This window comes from Cryptococcus depauperatus, chromosome 8, assembly GCF_001720195.1.
Source record: "Cryptococcus depauperatus CBS 7841 chromosome 8, complete sequence".
In the NCBI taxonomy this organism is placed as follows: domain Eukaryota; kingdom Fungi; phylum Basidiomycota; class Tremellomycetes; order Tremellales; family Cryptococcaceae; genus Cryptococcus; species Cryptococcus depauperatus.
Genome location: NC_089475.1, coordinates 275,104 through 293,306, shown reverse-complemented (window position 1 = coordinate 293,306; position 18,203 = coordinate 275,104). Strand labels below are relative to the sequence as shown.

Here is an 18,203-nt window from a genome sequence, read left to right as displayed (position 1 = left end):
TCACCTATCAATGATACTATGCATTTGGATTTACTTGTTATCACATACGCATAAATGGCCTCCAAATTTGACAATCCCTGTTGTCAGATGTCCTATGTCTATGCAACAAAAGTATAGAAAATTGATTATGAAGGCTAAAGATATCATCTGGCTTGTTTCGAGTTTAGCTGATATAATGGCCTGCGCTCAAGCTTGTCTGATACGTCCTTATTGGCAAACAGGCTTCTCTCTGGCTTTTCTTTTATGCGGTCGTCTTTCAACATTCTTTATGTAGTCTGTCAGCCTTCTACCAGCCTTCTACCAGCCTTCCCTCAACCTCAAATCCACCAGACAAGACAAATCTCGCATAGTACGAGGGCAGCAATACTAACCTGTTGTCAATCCGTGCATCTTCGCCTTCTACTCCAACCATAGCTTGTGGTTCTTTTGCCTCAATAACATATTGATTGTCGCAATGAGGACAGTATTCATCGGCTTCTTCATACTCGGCCATGTCTTTTCTGAACGCCTTTTTGCACTATACTCGGAAGGGCCTGAGCGGAACCACAACCATCAGACAAGAGCTGAATACCTTCTTGCACAAGAAAGCCATTTCCAGAGCTTTTCTTAGAGGATGATCTTGAGATTCGGCATGGCATTGAGGACACTATAGCTGTAGTCAGCGAGTGAGGGCGAGATGACGAGGAGTAGGACTACGTCAAAGAATTTCTTGCAGCATGGAGCTCTGATAGCAACTTGAGCGTTTAAGATATGCTTGCTAGCTAGTCATCAGCCTTTTAGCTCTGCATGGAAAGATTTACATACCACATAATGTATATTGTTTCTAAATGAATTGAAAAAGTAAATGGATATAATCACTTCCTTGAAATAAAGCTCATTACGGACATCGCCAGAACTCCACTCGAGGCTGAAACATGGAAAATAGAAAATTATCATCCTCACTTTTCAAAATTACCTCCACTCGTCATGTCCACCGAAATTGAAGAAACGACAGACCAAATACAATTAACACATTCCCATGTAGACCTCGTCAGAGCTTTGGAGGGCATTGACCAAGCGATACTTGATAGTAGTCCGAGGCATCATGATGGTTCTACAGGATTGGAGGGCGATGAAGTGCCAGAAAGCGCGGCGACGAATAGTGGTGAGGCTGGAGACCTTTCAGGATGGTCAAGAGAGCAACTTCAGGCTGAGGTGCTCAAACTCCGAAGACTGGCTGTGGACCAGTCTATAAGTCGTAAAGGAAAGACTTGTGCTGTAGGGCCGGATGATGATTTGCCTACTCGCCATTCTCGCAACGCATCCATCGAGAATGACAATCCATCCTTGCAAAACAAATTTGTAAATGTATTGATGGCTTCCGACAAGCTTGGCTTGGAGAACGAAAACGAACTGAAACGTAAGCGAAAGCGCAAGTCTGCATACGATACCGGTTCCAAGGCAACATTGAAACGAAATATCGTAACGGGAAAGCGGCTCGAAAAAGAGAGGAGACCAGAATTGGCTAAAGCTATCCGTAATAAGGTGGGCTTTGCCTGCTGATAGCCAATAAAAAATTGACAGCTCTGCAGATGCGCGCTGCTGTAGGAATGGAGTTTAACAATAGTGTTGTGCCGGCCCCAACGAATGATTTTTCAAATGGCGAAGCCAAGTTGTATTCTCCCTACTTTGTTCCAAATTGGAGAAAGATGCTCGATAGTGACAATCTTGGCGTGAGCTACCCTCGCGCCCATGATTTGCTTTGCTTTGGTAGTAGCTGATCAATGCAGTGGCTGGAGAAACTTGTGGAGGAATTCAAACAAGAAGCTAATATGGGTTTGCATCCTCGGGTTGCAGAAACGGATCTTGACCTAGAGATAATAAGAGTCAGTTGTTTGCTTGCGGATCTGCTCAGCGAAACTAATATAGTGGTCAGCCCGCAGCTTATACTGCTTTCACTAATCTCTGCAAGCGTTACATAAACGAGAACAGTGCCGATGGTGCCGAGCGACGGGAGAGGTATATAAAAAAACGTCGTAGATGGGCTCGTAAAGATCTTGCAGGTTCTTCTTTGCTGTTTATGAGAGCCTTTTTGATCCAAGATACAGAAACAGAAACGGCGTGCGCGCTCGGCTGGATCGCCCTCCCTTGGCATTTCTCTTCCTCCCTCAGCCTTGCACATTGACTACATGTCTTCGGAATATTCTTCGGCAGGCGAAGATGAACCAGAATCAAGTCCAGACATAGTGTACACCCAAAAGAGGAAGTGGAAAGAAATGTACGACGAATTGACCAAGGAATTAGCAGATTCTAATAAGAGCGGATGGGCTGCAGGTCTGTCAGCAAAGGTCTTGGAAGTGAGAAAGCCTCGATGGCGGAGCCAACAAGTTTGTGTTACCAGTGACCTTCAGAAAGATTTGTAATTGATCATGGTTATAAAGCTCAACGACATATACACTCGTTTGGATGTCTACGCTGACGCGCTAGCCAACACTCGATCAACGGGTACTTATGGAATATCTTTATCTTCAACAACCATCGCACCGCGAGCGGGCCATGTTGCGCCTTCACATAAACGTTTTATCCTTCCTCCAGAGATTGCAAGACGCGGAAAAGCACCAAGAGACTTGGGCGAAGGATGGATGTGGGCATCAGGGGTAGCTGGGGTATGGCCAACCGAGGTAAAGGGGGTAACAGAGACAATGACTGGGGAATGGGAGATGGAGGAGGAGAATACAATGAACGATGCGGATCGTTTAGGTTTGGTCAATGTGCTAGAGAGATTGCAACAATGAACCTCGCACTTACATCCGAACCTGATGGTTGTACATTTGTTTACTAGTTATATTGTATAGTGTGTATCACAAGACACAAACTTATTCCAGCCTGCATCCTGTAAGTCTCTTGACCTCCTCCAAACTGGCCTTCTCCATGTCTTCGTAAAGCTTAAAGTAATTGAACACTTCTTTTCCTAGATACCCCTCGAGTTGCTCCTTTGCCGCTCCTTTGCCTTCTGCCGTCTGCTGCTCGTGTTCGCCCAAATTGGACTGGAATATTCCTGCGGCACTAGCTGGCAAAAAGTCTTCATATACCATAGGAGTAAAAGTGACAACGCCAGCTTGGATTAGCTCCTCCAGCGTTGCTGGTTCTGGGGGAGAGAAAGGAAGAGGGTTGACTTTATAGATAAAGTAGGCAAGGCCTTGTTCTCTAAGAGCTGTCCAAGAATCGGGAAAGGTAGAAAAGATAGAAGAGAGACGGAGCTGCCATTTATCATTGTCGTCGGTAGGTGTAAGTCTGCCGGCGCTAGACATGAGTTGCTGGTAGAGATCGTGGCCTGGTCCAACGTCAGCTTGCCCAACCGTTAGTAGAAATCCTACAATACCTTTTGACGTCAAGGCGCATCCTCTGGACTCAATTTCTCCAAATCGAGCCCGGTGAGATCCATGGCTGACAGCGCCAGGAGATGCTCCAGCAAAGAGTATAGGCTCGGTCAAGGCTTGAAATGATGTTTGGCGGAGAAGAATAGGACAGATTCGTTTGGGCGGGCCTTCAATGACGCGTTTCGGTGGGATGCTATGAAAATATCAGCATGGCAGGCCTGTCACCGACAAACCTACCCTCGCTCGCTCATCATTCTTTGTACCATATCAATGTCTAGAACCCTCGGTGTGAGATGGTTAATATGTGGCCCCTTGAATCCAGCGATATCTGCAAGAAGAGGGTGCATCTTCTTCATCTTTTCGTACACATCTTGAGAAACGAGTGCTCTCTCGTGCCACATAAATGTCTCGAGTGCATTCCGTACGAGGTCCTCGGCATCTTCCTGTCTCACGCCACCCTCCGACTCGGCTTTGGCAATAACCGCCTTGACTTTTGGATGAAAGATATCTCGTCCGTCTAGAATCTCTTGTACTGTATCCCTCAATTCATCGTCAAGGATCAATTCTGGTCGCAAGAGAGAAGTAAACACTCGGAAAGGATGTTTGTCGAGAGACTTGGAGTCAACAGGACGGAAAGCGGTCGCATGTACAGGGACACCAGACGTTGACAGGTCATAATAGCCAACCGGAAACATGCCGAGCAGCTTGAAAAGCCTAGCAATCATTGTAAGTTCGGAGGGTTTTCCTAGACGTATTGCACCATGCCGCTCAACTCGCAGCCGTTCTACACCCTTGTCAACTTTTGTCAATCTCCATTATGCAGACTCACGACTGACTTCCCAAATGCCAGGAGAACAAGCCGTCACTTTTGTATTGATATCGTCCACCAACGATACCAAGTCACCATAGAGCGGGACTTCTCTTCGATACATGTTGGAGAGCGCTGTGCAAAACGCAGCACGAAGGTCATCAGGCTCGACAAACTGCAATGTCATCTTGTCTTCTATCAAGGGGAAATCTTTCTTTGACGTTCTATTTATAAGCAGCTCCGTGATGGTCAACATACGAAGCGAAGCAGGTGACATTTATCAACATACGCGCGGCTAAGCCCATCTATCCGCTGTCCATTTACCCGAAAACTCCCATCTCGGCATCCTTGATAACGGCTATCTCCTCTTGTCAAGCAATGATATATCCTGTCTAGATGCTCGCAACGTGTTGTAATCTTGTTTTTCTGCCATTGCTCGCGCAAAGATAAGACTTGTTCGAGATGGCGCGGTTAACATTCGTCTATCTTTTATCGTCCTCGCTTATCAGTTGAGTGATTGGCGAGGTTCGCCAACATTCGGTCTTCCAGAGGCGCATCGGTTTGAAAGTTGTATTGATAATGAAGCGTCGATAATCATGCAGATTTTGTCGGAACAACTGAAGTGAGCATAAGTCCTGCATGATCAGCCAGCTCTTCTCTCGTCACTCTGCAACTCGCCAACCTACCGCAAAACTCTCAAGGATGAAGACTGGAAGACCAAGGTGCAATAGGGCTGTCGTCTCGTCTCATTTATATAAAAATAGTTGAGTGTATATTGTATAGAAATGTCTAAATGTAATATGACATCCAGATTCTTGAAGTTAGGCATGCAACTGTTTAGTATGCCTATTTGAAAAATCTGCGCCTATTTATCACAAGTGCCCCGCGCCTTTCACCACCCCAGACTACGTAATCATTCGTTGTCCACCTGCACACAATTTTGTCCGGACACACCAACAAGTACCGACAAAACAGCCCCAAACAATCTCTAACGATGCTTTTTTACCACGCAAGTTTTCTTCACGCCTCATGGGAAAGCCCCCCATGACCGCCAAAATCTTCCTGGCCTGGACCTAGACACCTTTCGGAAATATCCCGGGAAATACAGATCTTGGTCATCAACCAATCACAGCGAGAGTCGCGTCAGGCGGAGATCGCCGCTGCCGTCAATAGAAAATGTCTTTGCCGCTGATTTTTGATATTCATCATTTCTCTTTTGCATTTCTTCTTTTGTTTTTATAAACGTCGTAAAGCATTAGGAGAAAAGAAATTGAGCCAGTGGATTTTGGCTGGGAAATACCGGTACGTGTTTTGCCTTGCCGATGATATATCCGGGGCCCTGCGGTATACCCCGGGTTGGTTTTTGTATGGCAAAACGAAAGAGCGGTTTGTGATGCCGGGGTATGGCGAGGATTGGGCTACGTAGGTGCGCCAGAATGAGCCGCCTATCGCCGTTTGGGTGGGTTTAGAAACGCTTTGAAGATCTCTGGGAGTGGTGAGCTGGCGTATATGGCAATGCCATGCATACTCGCTCGTTGAGTAGCTACATGATGGGTGTTGTGAGAGCTACGTTGGACAATGCTTGAGCCATGGCTATATCTCATGGCGAGTTGAATGTGGCAAGGACAGGAAGGCGTAAAGGGGAGAGATAACCGGCGTCTCGCAATCGTACGCAGTTTTATTCTCATTTGCTTTCGCATTTTTTTTATTCTCATTCTTCATCTGTATATCCACAAGCGAGTGGATCTATGACCTTGCCATCCATTTGGATAGTTTCCCAGTTGGCCTGTTGACAGTTGCTTCGCGTCGCGTCCAACTACTTTATTACCATTCACTTTCTCGCTGCCATTTGTTGTGTGCTCGCTGACTTTTGCTGTTATCGCTTTAGCACGCCATCTTGCATTGTCGTATCGACCAGACAGAAAGGGTTTTCTCACCACGCCACATTCCGTCACCGTTTCTACCCTCCTTTAACTCGGCTGCTGGGCCCCATTTGCACCCATTGTCTTTTGCCGTTAAACGCGTGATACGTCTCATTCGGTTTCTCCATCTTTCCAGTGTAGATGCCGCCTGCCATGGTTTCATCCGAAAATAGCCCAGGCGAGAATCCTCTCAACAACTTGCCGGCACCGGTGCCTGATCCAACCACTGGTAGGTTGGATCCCAATGATCCGACTGTCAAGGCTTTGACGGAGGCTGCCCTCAACATGGACAAGAGCAAGATTCCCAGACCGTATAAATGTCCGTTGTGTGACAGAGCTTTTTACAGGTTGGAGCATCAGGTAAGTAGGATAGACGATAGGAGGATGACTGATAGAGATTAGACACGGCATATTCGGACGCATACTGGTGAAAAACCTCATGCGTGTACCCATCCCGGTTGCGATAAACGGTTCTCGCGCTCAGACGAATTGACGAGGCATGCAAGGATTCACTTGTCGGCAACATCAGAGAATGGTCAAACAAACAAGGGAAAATCCAAGTTTCAAGATGAGGAGGTTAGTGATTGAAAAGTAGACGAGCGGAGTTGACGTACAAGCAGCACATTGATCAAGAAGATCGTTCACACAACGTCTCGCACCTTGGTCCCTCGTACAACATGGATGTTGACCGCAACAGCTACCCCTACAGTCTTCATTCTCTGCAGATGGCAGGTTCTAGCGGGGGAATCAGCGATATCTCTGCCCTCGCTGCTGCTGCATCCGATCAACTCATAGAGCTCGAGCGCCATGAAGCTTTCCGACGTGCTGAGTGGGAATTGCGACATCGGCAAATAGCGGGCGCTCGGAAGAGCAACACCGGCAGTCCTGTAAGGACACCAAATGGGTCATTTGGATTTTCAAACGAGAGAGAGAGAATGGAAATGGGTGGCATTCCTGGTCCGGGCGGCGGTCAGCTTGTGTATCCAGTGTCTGCCGCCCAGCCAGCTTCGGGCTCATTACCTGCTGTCCCTGCAGGCTCGTTGGCGGATCCAACTTACATGGTTCCTCCAACTTGTTGCCATGAGGAGTGCCATAAGAGCTACCGTAGGCGTCTAAAGTTGGCCAAACAGACTGCAGCTTGTCCTAATTGCCTGACAATGGCGCATGCTATAGGAGGATCTTCGGGTCCTAGTGGATTTGGTGGCGCTGGACGTGGTGGCATGGGACCTGATAGTCACCATTCAAGCAGCTCAAATACACCAAAAGATAGATCAACACACAACTCTTCCGAAGACTTGACGAAAATTGCAGGTGGTTCATCCGGCAGCCAATATGGTCTACACCAGTTACATTTCCCGCAAGAATTAGCTCTCTTGCAGCACCAACACTTACAAGCCCTCCAAAGAGCTCGCCTTGGCTCAAATCAAATATCCCATTCCGCGCCCCATTCGTCTTCCCATTCTCGATCTCACTCGCACTCCGCCTCTCCTGCTATTCCCATTCCCAATAACCGTCTGCGACCATATACAATTGATCCTTACTCTCGTTATGGTAGCATCGCCTCGGCATATGTTTCCTCTGCCCCCAGTCCTATTTCTAGTGAGGATAGTGATGTTGATGAGCCAATGAACGAGATAACATCACATGGGCCATTTGACTTCACACCCGCAACAAGTCCTGTTCTGAGAGGGATCAATCAGATGTCATTGTGGCATGGTAAGGCAATTACTGCACCTTCTTCCCGCGCGACTAGTCCTATTCACTCTCTTTCCCGCAACCCTTCTCGACCTGTGTCACCCGTTGAAGGTCATAGCGCCAATTCGGGCAAGCATGGCCATACATCTCATTCTGCACGAGACGCAAAGCACCGTTCTCATCCTTATACACATCACTACTCCATGCCCAGCTCTCCCCATTTCCCCCCTTTAAAAACACGCATGTCACCTCCCAAACTCCCTTACACCCTAAACAGCACCAGCAATGCCAAGTTGGTACAGGATATTCTGAATGCGCCATCTATACCTCCTCCACCCAATGATAGAGTACTTCCGCCTCCTAATTCGTCTAACGGCTTTGCATCTTCTGTGCCAAGTGTGAGCTACTCACTATCTTCTCAACCGACCTCTGCGCATCAGAGCCCTTCTGCTTCGCGTGCCTCTTCTCCAACGCATTCGATCGGGTCTGCCAATTCAAGTCACATCATTCACGACGTGCGTGCTGCTTTTGGGATGACGCCAATTATGCCAAAAGAGAGGCAAATTGCGAAAAGTTATAGCCCGCCTTGCAAGCTTGCACCTTTAGGAATGGGGAACGAGAACGTGAGGCTGCCGAGTCTGAGTAGAGGCAGCAGTCCAGTACATTTCAATGGCGTAGGAATGGAGTTGGATGGGAAAGCATGAACTTATCTTGTGGAATTGTTTTTAAGAATCTATCGAATTATAAGAATTAAGCATAGAGATGTTTGTCGTGATCTGGAACTGGAAAACACAAACATTGATAGATGGGTTCCATTGGATATAACACATACGTTGTTTTTCCTTGTGTTTGTATTGAAATGTCAGCGATTGAGTTAATTGTCCAATGCATACTCAAGCATTGCCTATAGTTTGCCCATTTGAGTCTTTCTCAATATCCAGAAAAACGTCTTCTTATTTCAAATATACACCCAAATCATTCTCCTGAGAAACGTAATGGAACTCACCATTGGTTGTGTTTCGAAGAAGCGAAGGATTAACAACTATACTAGGAAAGAATTCTGAAATTGACAGTCCCGTTTTTTGAATTCTAAAGTCATTGGTTCTTTGACAGATAATGCTGAGTAGGTTGCGGATGAAGAAACACGACAGGAATGGGCAAATTTTGGCAAATACTCACATACTAAGGAAAATGATGAGCAAGTGAGATAAGTTTTGAAAAGAAAACATTGGAACTGAGGATTATATTTTATGAAGACGTTACAACAAAACTGACCTTTGTGATGAACGTCTTTCGAATAATTAGATAAAAATACATTAGTACAACAAATGGCTAACTATACAAATCAACAACCTTTTTACTTTCATCCGCCTTTAAACTCTTCCCCGTTTTTTACCTTCTTTTCCGTTCTTGGTTGTCCAGGAGAAGGATTGATTGGTTGATCAAACAGATCCAATCCAAGTCCCATAGTTAAAGGAGCGCCCAAGAATTCTTCTCTCATTGACGAATCCTCCCTTCCTTCTTCCAATCTGGATGTGTTATTGCCAGACGCCGATTCCTCCCTCTTTTCTGAGCTCAAATCACGCGCTTTCTTTCCCCATTTTGGATCGACCCATCTTCTAAATCTTCTGGTACTGAGAAGAGCTGGATATGCAATAATAAGTAGGTTGAGGATGGCAGAAGGAAGCAAAAGTCGCCGTGATTGACCGTGATGGCGAAGATTGATAGCGTATGCCACTGCAGGCCAGACTGCCCCCGAATTAGTTGCCATGACGAGAAATGCAGATGCACGTTTGGTATGCCGTCCTTGATTTCGGATTCCCATTGCAAACAGTAGAGGAAAAGTACCAGATTCGAAAAATCCTGTCAAAATCAGACTGGCGTACGCAAGATTGCCCGGTGGGGCAATAATAACGATGATGATAACTATAAATGTGCCGAGTACGTGTCCGAGTAGGACGAAACGAGGCGGTATACCAATAAAACACAGGATGGAGGCCAAAATCCTGCCTAGACAAAAAGTACCGTGACTTATCACTTGAGCCCACAGACTATTAAAAGAAGGCTTGATCAGTGCAGATAGTTGTGGCCAGTAATAGAAGATGGTTTCTTGTGCACCTATGTAAAACCACATCATCACAGTTGCGAAAACCAATAATCCTTCTCTTATTGATATTCTCCATTTGCGGTGATTTGTGATATCTGCCGCCTCCATCGTCTTTCTAGACAGGGTTTCCAAATCATGGTCGCTTGCTTCGCTCAATGGCACGTAGAAGAAAATGACTGCCAAAAACTGCACAGAAATCGCAACGGCCAAATAACACCACTGAACATTGAAAAGGCGTTTTTCGGAAATGTCTTTGAAGAGAAGTTTGGATGCGATGATTGGAGAAATCAAGCCTCCAATGGCCTGAATAGCTTGAGAGAATAAGAGGCGTGCTTCTGCCATCTCGCTTGGACCAGCTATCGCAATGAAGGGGTTTGCAGCTGTCTCCAATGTTGACAGCCCGACAGCAATTATGAAATTACTAATAAAAAAGCCAGTATAACTGGCTAGAATGGCTGAAGGCCAGAATGCCATCGCCCCTGCCGAGTATATGGCTAGTCCTGTAATGAAAGTTACTTTGAAACCTCGACGAGTCAATATCCAGTATGCGATGGATGGTGGGCCAACAAGATAGCCTATCCAATAAGAACAATTGAGTGCAAGTGTCATTGCCTGCGAAAAATTATGGATGAGATGGACTCGATCATTTAAAGAGTTTATAAGGCCGTATCCAAAACCCCAGAGGAAGAAGAGTGTGCTTCCTACAAAAGAATCAGTTGATTGGGATTCTAGTATGATTGAAAAACTGACCAAACATCACAGGACACCGAGACTCTCTTCCACTCAATTCAGTCAACGACTTCTTCCCTCCGAGATGCACAAAGTCAAAAAAGACCTGTGTGGGTTCTTGAAGCGTGTTGGAAGTAGACATGGATTTTCGTTTGCCAAAAAAAATCGGAAATCTCCTTATCATATGACCCTTTGCTGGTAATTGCTCGACGGTACGGTTGTGACCCACAAAGTTTCGAGTAGGGCCGTTAGCCGCTGGCGGATCACTAACAAGCATGGAGAACAAATCAAACATTTCACCCTCAGCCATCTGTTCTGGATCATGTTGCAGTTGTGTTTCGGTAATTCCAGGAGTTCTGAAAGCATTTGAGATTGACGTTTCCTCCGTTGCTGCTGAAAATTGCCCTTCAGATAATAGAGGATGCACAAACGATGTTTGTTGCCGCCGGCCATCATCTGGGCCATTCACGGACGGCCGTACCGAAGGTTTGGAAATTTTGTTAGGATCTTTGAGAATAGCTGGCAATAAACGCAGAACCAGTGGTTTGAGCACCAATACGCAACAACACATCAAGCCTACAGAGACTTCAATAGATGACCACATAAGGGCATAGCTGATATGATAGCCGTAAATTTGATAATTTCCATCGCTTACAGCGTTGGGGTCACCAGGATTATCCCCATTGTATTCAGATTTTAAAGCATTCTGCAAATAAACGACCCGGACGACATCAACGATCGTCACAAACCCCCCAACAGCAAAAGTCGTCACAAGCACCACTTTTTCCCGGAATTCTATCCTTAGTCTTGTCAGAATAGGAAGCGGAAGCAACAGTATAGCGAGATCGGTCAAAATGTTGATTGGCGAAGCTGACAAAAACATGGAGATCAGATTGATGCAAGTACCTTGTTCGCTGCTAAAGGCGGCTCGAATTGGTCGACAACGGAATATGTTGAGCAGCACCAACATAGTACCTGCCAGATTAACAACAGTCATTATAGCGATAGAGGCCCTCCGAAGAAAGACGTAGGCCGAAGCCATACGAATGTAAAGTAGAAGAATGGCAGTCTTGGTCATCATAATGGCAAGATTGTAAAAGACGGTAAAAGAATAGATTGCTCTCTTTTGAGATACGGTTTGGCCGACAGCAGCGACTGCACACAAGTGATTCAGCGTTGAATTGCAATTATCAAAATATGGGATGACACTTAAACTAACCCGCATCAATCTTTCCCAGACCTCTCTGTGCGCCAACCATGACTGAAATGGCAACTCCCAGGGAAAAGATCTTTTATTCAATTGCTATCAGCATTTGGTTCACAATACTTTTATCCTTATCCGACTTACCCATGAGGCAACGGTAAACCAATCATCCAAAGTATATCTCCGTACAATCCATCCTTTTGACAAAAGTCTTAAGCCAGTGAAAGCTGTCGCAACAATTGCAAGGGCCAAAATTACTATAAAGACAATGATGTGTCGGTCGGGAAGGACATCCTCTGATATATTTGGCATGTCTGATCCAACCAGAGCTGAATGGCGTTTGGCAAGCTTTTACCAGCTTTCTTTGCTTGATATGGCTGTTGAGCGTTGGACCATGTTCTATCACGTTATTCTGTAATGCTGTAATGGAAGGTTTTTGTTTTAAAAAACTGTTTAAATTAAAAGATAAAAGATAAAAGATGGAAAAGTAAATTAAACATGTGAATATATAATTGAAGTTTAGAATGGATTATAATTCAATTACAACTTCGTTAGAAATTTAAGGATTTGGAAAAAAAAAGTACTGTTATATAAGAATGCTTGGAAAGCTAAACATGACGTCATAGACGGTTCACTTTTCGCAATGAGGAAAATGCATGAAACAATTCAAAAAGGTGGATGAACAAAAAGAGATATACATAAACACCGTAGGATACATGCAATTATAACAGGACGCAGCTTTCATCTAATACGCCATGTTCTTTGATTTTCCACTTGCTACATGCTTCATCAATCATTTCCTTACTGATAACAACTTCTACGTCTTTCCATTCTCCCAGATCCTCGTCTTCCATTTGCTGGCCATTTGGTTTCTGATGAGCAACGTCTTGATGTTCAAATGTTGCAGAATTCGATATCGGTCTTATTAAACCACGTCGATATGTAAGAAAGCCTAATTCAGACAAGGAAAAGGCAGTATCATCTATACGGAGATGACAAGCTTTGGCAACTTCTGCGAGGGTGAGGGTAACATTATATTGTCCGGGATATTCTGGGATTATTATCCTTACAAACTCTCAAGAGGGTATGAGTTTCCATTGTCAACGACTCTCGAGCTGACAACTTACCGACATCGTTGACTGTCATCTTCTTTCCCTTGTCCAAGTCTGGGTTTCTCGCTCTCAATGTCCTTCTATTGGATGGCTTGACAGATACATTTGTCTTGCCTCCGCTCTTGCGAAGAGATTTTTTCGTTTTAACAGGTTCCGTATCTCTAACGAGACTTCTCAGAAAGCGCACGATAACAGCAACCCAATAAGCAGTATAACTTTTCAGTCCGAGATCCGACAATGGCCTTTCAGGTGTACCTGGCGACAAATTTTTGGGACGAGTTGATGGATGTTTGGTGAGGTAATAGCCTAGCTCATGTCATAATCAATGGAAATGAGGGATACAATTTGTGAATTACGCACTAAATTCGATTAAAAGTTTACCGAAACCGCGATTTTGAAATGGAGGAAAGGCAACGATACATGCTAGATTATAATCATCATAGGATATCTTTTCCTATTGAAACAGTGAGTCTAATATACTCTGATGCGATAATCATTTGTGACTCACTTTTGAGAAAAATGCCATCGCTTGGTCACGTTGGCTTGTCGCTGCGTCACATATTATGTAGAATAGGAAGTTATCGACATGGAAAAAGACTGACTATGACAACAGATACAAACTGTGTATAGAAAGAAATTGAGAGATTATACATACCTTGTGATCAATAAATAATTTTCCGAATAATGATAAGTTCTGGCAATACAGCTAGAACAAAGTCATACAAAAAATATATGACATTGAGCGACGAGCTTACAGTGGCGGATGCTCCATCTACCTCCCATATTGTATAACTACCCCTTTGATATACTCTCCTACCAGGCGGTTGTAGTTGAATGCATGAGCTCTTAAAATTGTCAGATTCGTCCAGAAATCCCTTCATGACTGTTGCGCACAATATGCCGGTCCCATGCTGTTCTCGTTCTCATGTATTTGAAGCAAAGCTACGCTATTCTTTAACCAAATTACCACCCTCTCCTCAATCAAATACTCACGTCACAAACCCATAGTCGCTTCAACCCCAAATCTGCTGCATGTTTCTCTCCTCCAGCGAGAAATGGATTGCCCATTGTCTTTGGCAGATGTAATTTATTTGAATGTACTTGTCCATCTTTAACAGATCCTGGTATGGAGCTTCGTGGATTGCTGACGATGTCAGAAAACTTTCGTTTACGAGATTTCTGCGAATCATCTACATGACGGGCTGTCTGTTCTTGTTGAAACAGAGGGTATGGAGAAAAATACCTTTGGAGTTTGATAAATCTTAGTTTTCAAAATTTAATGATAACGCACCAAGTATTAATAAGATACTCGCCGAACCGCACTTCTTCAAAATTTCTCATCTTTGTCAATTCCGCATGTTCTCGTTCGGGACTGGACGCTAATGATGGAGAAGGCGCTGAACGTCCTGGACCCTCTTTTCTAACTTGTCTCTTCTCTGGCACTTCAGCAGGAGCATCGTTCTGCTTTTATCAGCATTTTCCTGCAAGATCGATGTTCAAGCAGGATGAAGATGGTCATACTGATTTATTCCTTTCACCATACCATTGCTCTTCTTCTTGAAGCTCATTTTGTTGCTTGAGCAAGTCTTTTGCTGACATCCAAGTGTCTAGCCTCTTATCCTGGCCGACAAAAGAAATATATACTTCTTGGCTATTCTCACCGGTAGCACGAACATTCAAGACTGTTACAGGACCTATTCAGGAAACACATCAACAAAAATTATACCAGTTGTAATCTGAAATCTTCCTCATAATCTAAATCAATTCAAATCACTTACGTGCTGGATGACCATCTCGTTCGACAAGGTATTGTGTCCCGACCAAGATTGGCCTACCAGACATTCCAGGTGCTGGTAGTGTATCTCAACCGTTGTTGATCCTTGGACTGCTCCCAATCTTTCTAATAATTGAGATTTTTGCTTCTAGAAAGAAAGATGTTGACGAATTTTGTCTTTAATTTTTTAATTTTTGTTTTTTATTTTGTCAAAAGTCAAGTTCAAAACAATTTATAAATTTACGATAGCCCCCCATTTAAGCTCTGTGCCTAATATTTCTAACTATTATCTTTCAGCTTTTTGATTTTTCTATCTTTACATTTCTTTTTCCCTTAAATTTACGTTGTAACAATAATTCAAACACAGCATCTTGCATAGTAAATGCCTTCTCCTAGGCGCGCAAGGAATTCTATCAAAAAATGTCCTTATGATACAACTGCCATGACCTTCATGACTACAACAAGCATTCACATCGCGAGTACAGTTACCAATTGATGAGTCTATTAGTTTACAACGGGATGTCGCTCGTTTGAAGATACGCAACACAAGCAAACAGAGACATATGAATCACTAACTATGGTACAAGCTTAAAGAGTTGAAAACGTGAGATGTCAATTACAATGTCTCTGATGATTGAGAGAAAGAATCATGTAGCTAGAATCGGAAAAGAACGTTTCCAAGCCTACCTGACTATTTCTCGTCTACTCCAATGCTTTTCTGTTTGCTAACGAAGCAATTGTAAGAAGAAATATTATGGCTATCTATGTCTCCCCTTGCTGAGAACTGAAGCAAGATAAATATCAGAACCTTCTTACGCCAACAAATCCTTGAGATCAGCTACCTATATTGAATTAGCTCGTGAGATTACGTCTATGATGGAAGTACCAAGTTTTGCTTCAGTCTCATTAGTGTTTCTAGATGCGAAAGAATCTCTACATATGATATTCTGATTCAAGTAAATAAAGGTAATGGCAGTGAGGAACAAACGCTGTAATCAAGTTGTTCTAGATGCCAATGAAAACAGACGAAGCATGCTTTCAAGGGCTACAATTACTAGAGCAGCTCTGAATTGTAGTTGGGAGTACGCAGGAATAGAGATGAAAATTTACAAATGGCCGGATGAGAAAAACCAGGCACTCCGAATGCATCCTATCTTCATGAGTGTTTTTGTTATACATCTGATTCACATTGCATGTAACGATTGTGCCCAGTAAAAGTAAGCAGAAAGAAAGCTGAAGGGCGATAAATCAGTGATATAAAATATTATCCATGCTAGCATTTGCTATTGTCCTACGGAGATATATTATTCTTCATGATTAGCATCTGTGTTACTATAAACTTTATCTCCAGAATTGAAACAACTTTCCAATAGAACTTTTGTGCTATGCTCAGCACGTCCAAGTTTGGTCTTTAATGCCCGGTTGGCCAACAATCTCATAAGGGTAGTCGCTGTCGCCAATACAATCATTCACGGTCATAAGCTGGTATCCAGCCCCCTTGAGTTTGGGAGCGGATTGAAGAATGACTTCACTAGGAGCTAGAAGGATGTTGATATCTAGTATACTCTTGGAAGGAAAGCGAGGAAGAATAAATACTTACTTGTACTAATGGTTGAGTGAGCAAGCACAAGGTGAGGATTGGGATAATCTCCTGTATATTCGTTTAGCTTTAATTGTTTCAGCTAAAACAATCATATCCTACCAGCAACCGTCTCCAGAAGCTCCTCAGAATAGCTAGGAGGTTGGCCCAAGGAATCTCCAGTGTCATCGGACCACAAAATGACCTCTTTGTTTTTGTCATTAGCACGATGTTCAATGGCTCTGTTGAACGACTTACTCTTGTATCCACGTGCGCGGAGAACATTCAAAACATTATCATTGATACTTCCATAAGGTGGGCGAAAGTACAGAGGCTTGAGACCAAGAATTCTAATGAAAGCTTCTTCAAGCTTGGAAAGCTCTGAATTTGGGTAAGATCATGTTTAGAATAAACATAAAACGGATGAGTCTTACCAGAATGGATATCAGATTCGCTTAGCTTGGTGAGATCAGGATGGTCCCAAGTGTGAGAACCAATAGTATGTCCAGCAGCGAACAGACTCCTGATCTCATCAACTCGATCATAGATACAAACATAGTTGTTGCCCTGTCCTCAATCAGTTTTCCTTGACAGCAGGTATGTTTGGTCAAACATCACTTGAAACTTACATTGAAAAAGAAAGTGCCTTTACTCCCTTCAAGAACATCGGATACTTGCTGCTCATATATGTATGGCCCATCTTGTTGTCGTTCAACATCTAACTTCTCTGTAACGCAATCAAGACCCTTACCATCGAAAGTCAGAGCCATTGTGCCCTGGACTGAACAGTTGTTAATAATCTTGGTATACAAGTCAGCGCTCATATATCAACCACTGGCATAGCCCAAAAACTTGGTCCCATGCGACTATGACTAACCTCCAAAGTATCTCTTTTTGCCACGAGAGGCCCAGCAATGGCTGTAGACGAGACAGCAAGGATGACGAGAATGCTGGAGAAGTACATCTTTTTAAAAAAAAAGTGAATTGAGATAGAAACAAAACGAAAATTCAAGTCTTGAAATTATAATATCTATACTACTGTCATAGAGTGAGAAATCTATCTTTCAACAATCATAAGAGGTCCGTGCGAAAAGGGTAGTAAGTAGTTTCTTACCACGTCTTTTTCTTCTTCATTTTTATCTTTTTCAAAGGTAATACATTCACATTCACAAACGTTCAAGACGGGAGCAACAGCTGAGAGCTGGCTAAAGATCCCATGTCATGTGGGAAATACCGCCTAGGGTATAGAGGTTGGGAAAGCAACGAGAGGAAAAGATGGGAAATGGATTGCAGGGCTGAAGCCTTTTAGAGGAAAAGGTCGTCGTCATACAATATACTGAATTTGGAAAACGACTTCTCCTCATGCAACACCTTAATTTGCCTGCTCAGCGCTGTCAGACAATGTTGGCGGTCGAGAGAAGAGAGGCAATGTGTTGCATGTCCAGCCGCTGCTCTCTGGAGACTGTTGGTACTGGTGAAAGAATCAACCTGGAAATGTCATGTTCCAGCGTTTAGAATCACACAGTTAGTAATGATCTCTATTTTCTCATCTTACGAGACGCAATTGTCAGTGAATAAGTCGGCGAAGGCTTTCCGAGTAAGTTTTTTCTTGTCAATGACTGAGGTACCTTTCTTGAACTATGCCACTTCACGATACTGTCAGACAAAAGCAACTACTAGGCGAAGAATAACGATACGTACAATGTATCACTGAGAAACCAGGCGCTATTTGCATCGTTCTTAACTCGGCTTTATGAACTCGTTGCTCTATTTGCGATAGCTGAATTAATTAACTTGCCAAACAGCACGACTCTTTCAACGACTCTCATCCCTGTCGCGCTGTTATGAATGACATAGCACCAGTAATATCCAGATTAGGCTTTTGCAAAATACAGCCATTCGATTGTTCTCAGC

The 18,203-nt window shown here is 43.8% G+C and overlaps 6 protein-coding genes across 6 annotated transcripts; 2 read left to right on the top strand and 4 right to left on the bottom strand.

The window, feature by feature from the left end:
* Positions 1 to 143: 143 nt before the first annotated feature.
* L203_106016 (uncharacterized protein) lies at positions 144 to 809 on the bottom strand (the record flags this gene model as incomplete). The annotated part of the gene is made up of 5 exons (XM_066215376.1): positions 144 to 264; positions 372 to 517; positions 572 to 646; positions 697 to 757; positions 805 to 809. 5 exons carry the CDS (start codon positions 807 to 809, stop codon positions 144 to 146), a joined length of 408 nt encoding a protein of 135 aa, XP_066071473.1.
* Positions 810 to 966: 157 nt separating this feature from the next.
* L203_106015 (uncharacterized protein) lies at positions 967 to 2,774 on the top strand (the record flags this gene model as incomplete). The annotated part of the gene is made up of 6 exons (XM_066215375.1): positions 967 to 1,524; positions 1,572 to 1,712; positions 1,770 to 1,865; positions 1,916 to 2,038; positions 2,088 to 2,366; positions 2,421 to 2,774. 6 exons carry the CDS (start codon positions 967 to 969, stop codon positions 2,772 to 2,774), a joined length of 1,551 nt encoding a protein of 516 aa, XP_066071472.1.
* Positions 2,775 to 2,855: 81 nt separating this feature from the next.
* Positions 2,856 to 4,444, bottom strand: L203_106014 (uncharacterized protein; the record flags this gene model as incomplete). The annotated part of the gene is made up of 4 exons (XM_066215374.1): positions 2,856 to 3,313; positions 3,362 to 3,552; positions 3,597 to 4,143; positions 4,189 to 4,444. 4 exons carry the CDS (start codon positions 4,442 to 4,444, stop codon positions 2,856 to 2,858), a joined length of 1,452 nt encoding a protein of 483 aa, XP_066071471.1.
* Positions 4,445 to 6,230: 1,786 nt separating this feature from the next.
* Positions 6,231 to 8,488, top strand: L203_106013 (uncharacterized protein; the record flags this gene model as incomplete). Its single annotated transcript, XM_066215373.1, has 3 exons — positions 6,231 to 6,449; positions 6,492 to 6,665; positions 6,710 to 8,488. The coding sequence occupies 3 exons, from the start codon at positions 6,231 to 6,233 to the stop codon at positions 8,486 to 8,488; spliced, it is 2,172 nt and encodes a 723-aa protein (XP_066071470.1).
* A 659-nt stretch (positions 8,489 to 9,147) lies between these two features.
* Positions 9,148 to 14,778, bottom strand: L203_106012 (uncharacterized protein; the record flags this gene model as incomplete). Its single annotated transcript, XM_066215372.1, has 15 exons — positions 9,148 to 10,592; positions 10,642 to 11,775; positions 11,840 to 11,909; positions 11,969 to 12,120; positions 12,630 to 12,899; positions 12,952 to 13,242; positions 13,297 to 13,390; positions 13,445 to 13,537; positions 13,592 to 13,642; positions 13,692 to 13,781; positions 13,831 to 13,878; positions 13,930 to 14,179; positions 14,228 to 14,397; positions 14,458 to 14,630; positions 14,715 to 14,778. The coding sequence occupies 15 exons, from the start codon at positions 14,776 to 14,778 to the stop codon at positions 9,148 to 9,150; spliced, it is 4,395 nt and encodes a 1,464-aa protein (XP_066071469.1).
* Positions 14,779 to 16,099: 1,321 nt separating this feature from the next.
* Positions 16,100 to 17,253, bottom strand: L203_106011 (uncharacterized protein; the record flags this gene model as incomplete). Its single annotated transcript, XM_066215371.1, has 8 exons — positions 16,100 to 16,248; positions 16,311 to 16,361; positions 16,413 to 16,496; positions 16,548 to 16,670; positions 16,724 to 16,856; positions 16,919 to 16,989; positions 17,041 to 17,089; positions 17,167 to 17,253. 8 exons carry the CDS (start codon positions 17,251 to 17,253, stop codon positions 16,100 to 16,102), a joined length of 747 nt encoding a protein of 248 aa, XP_066071468.1.
* Between the last annotated feature and the right edge of the window lie 950 nt (positions 17,254 to 18,203).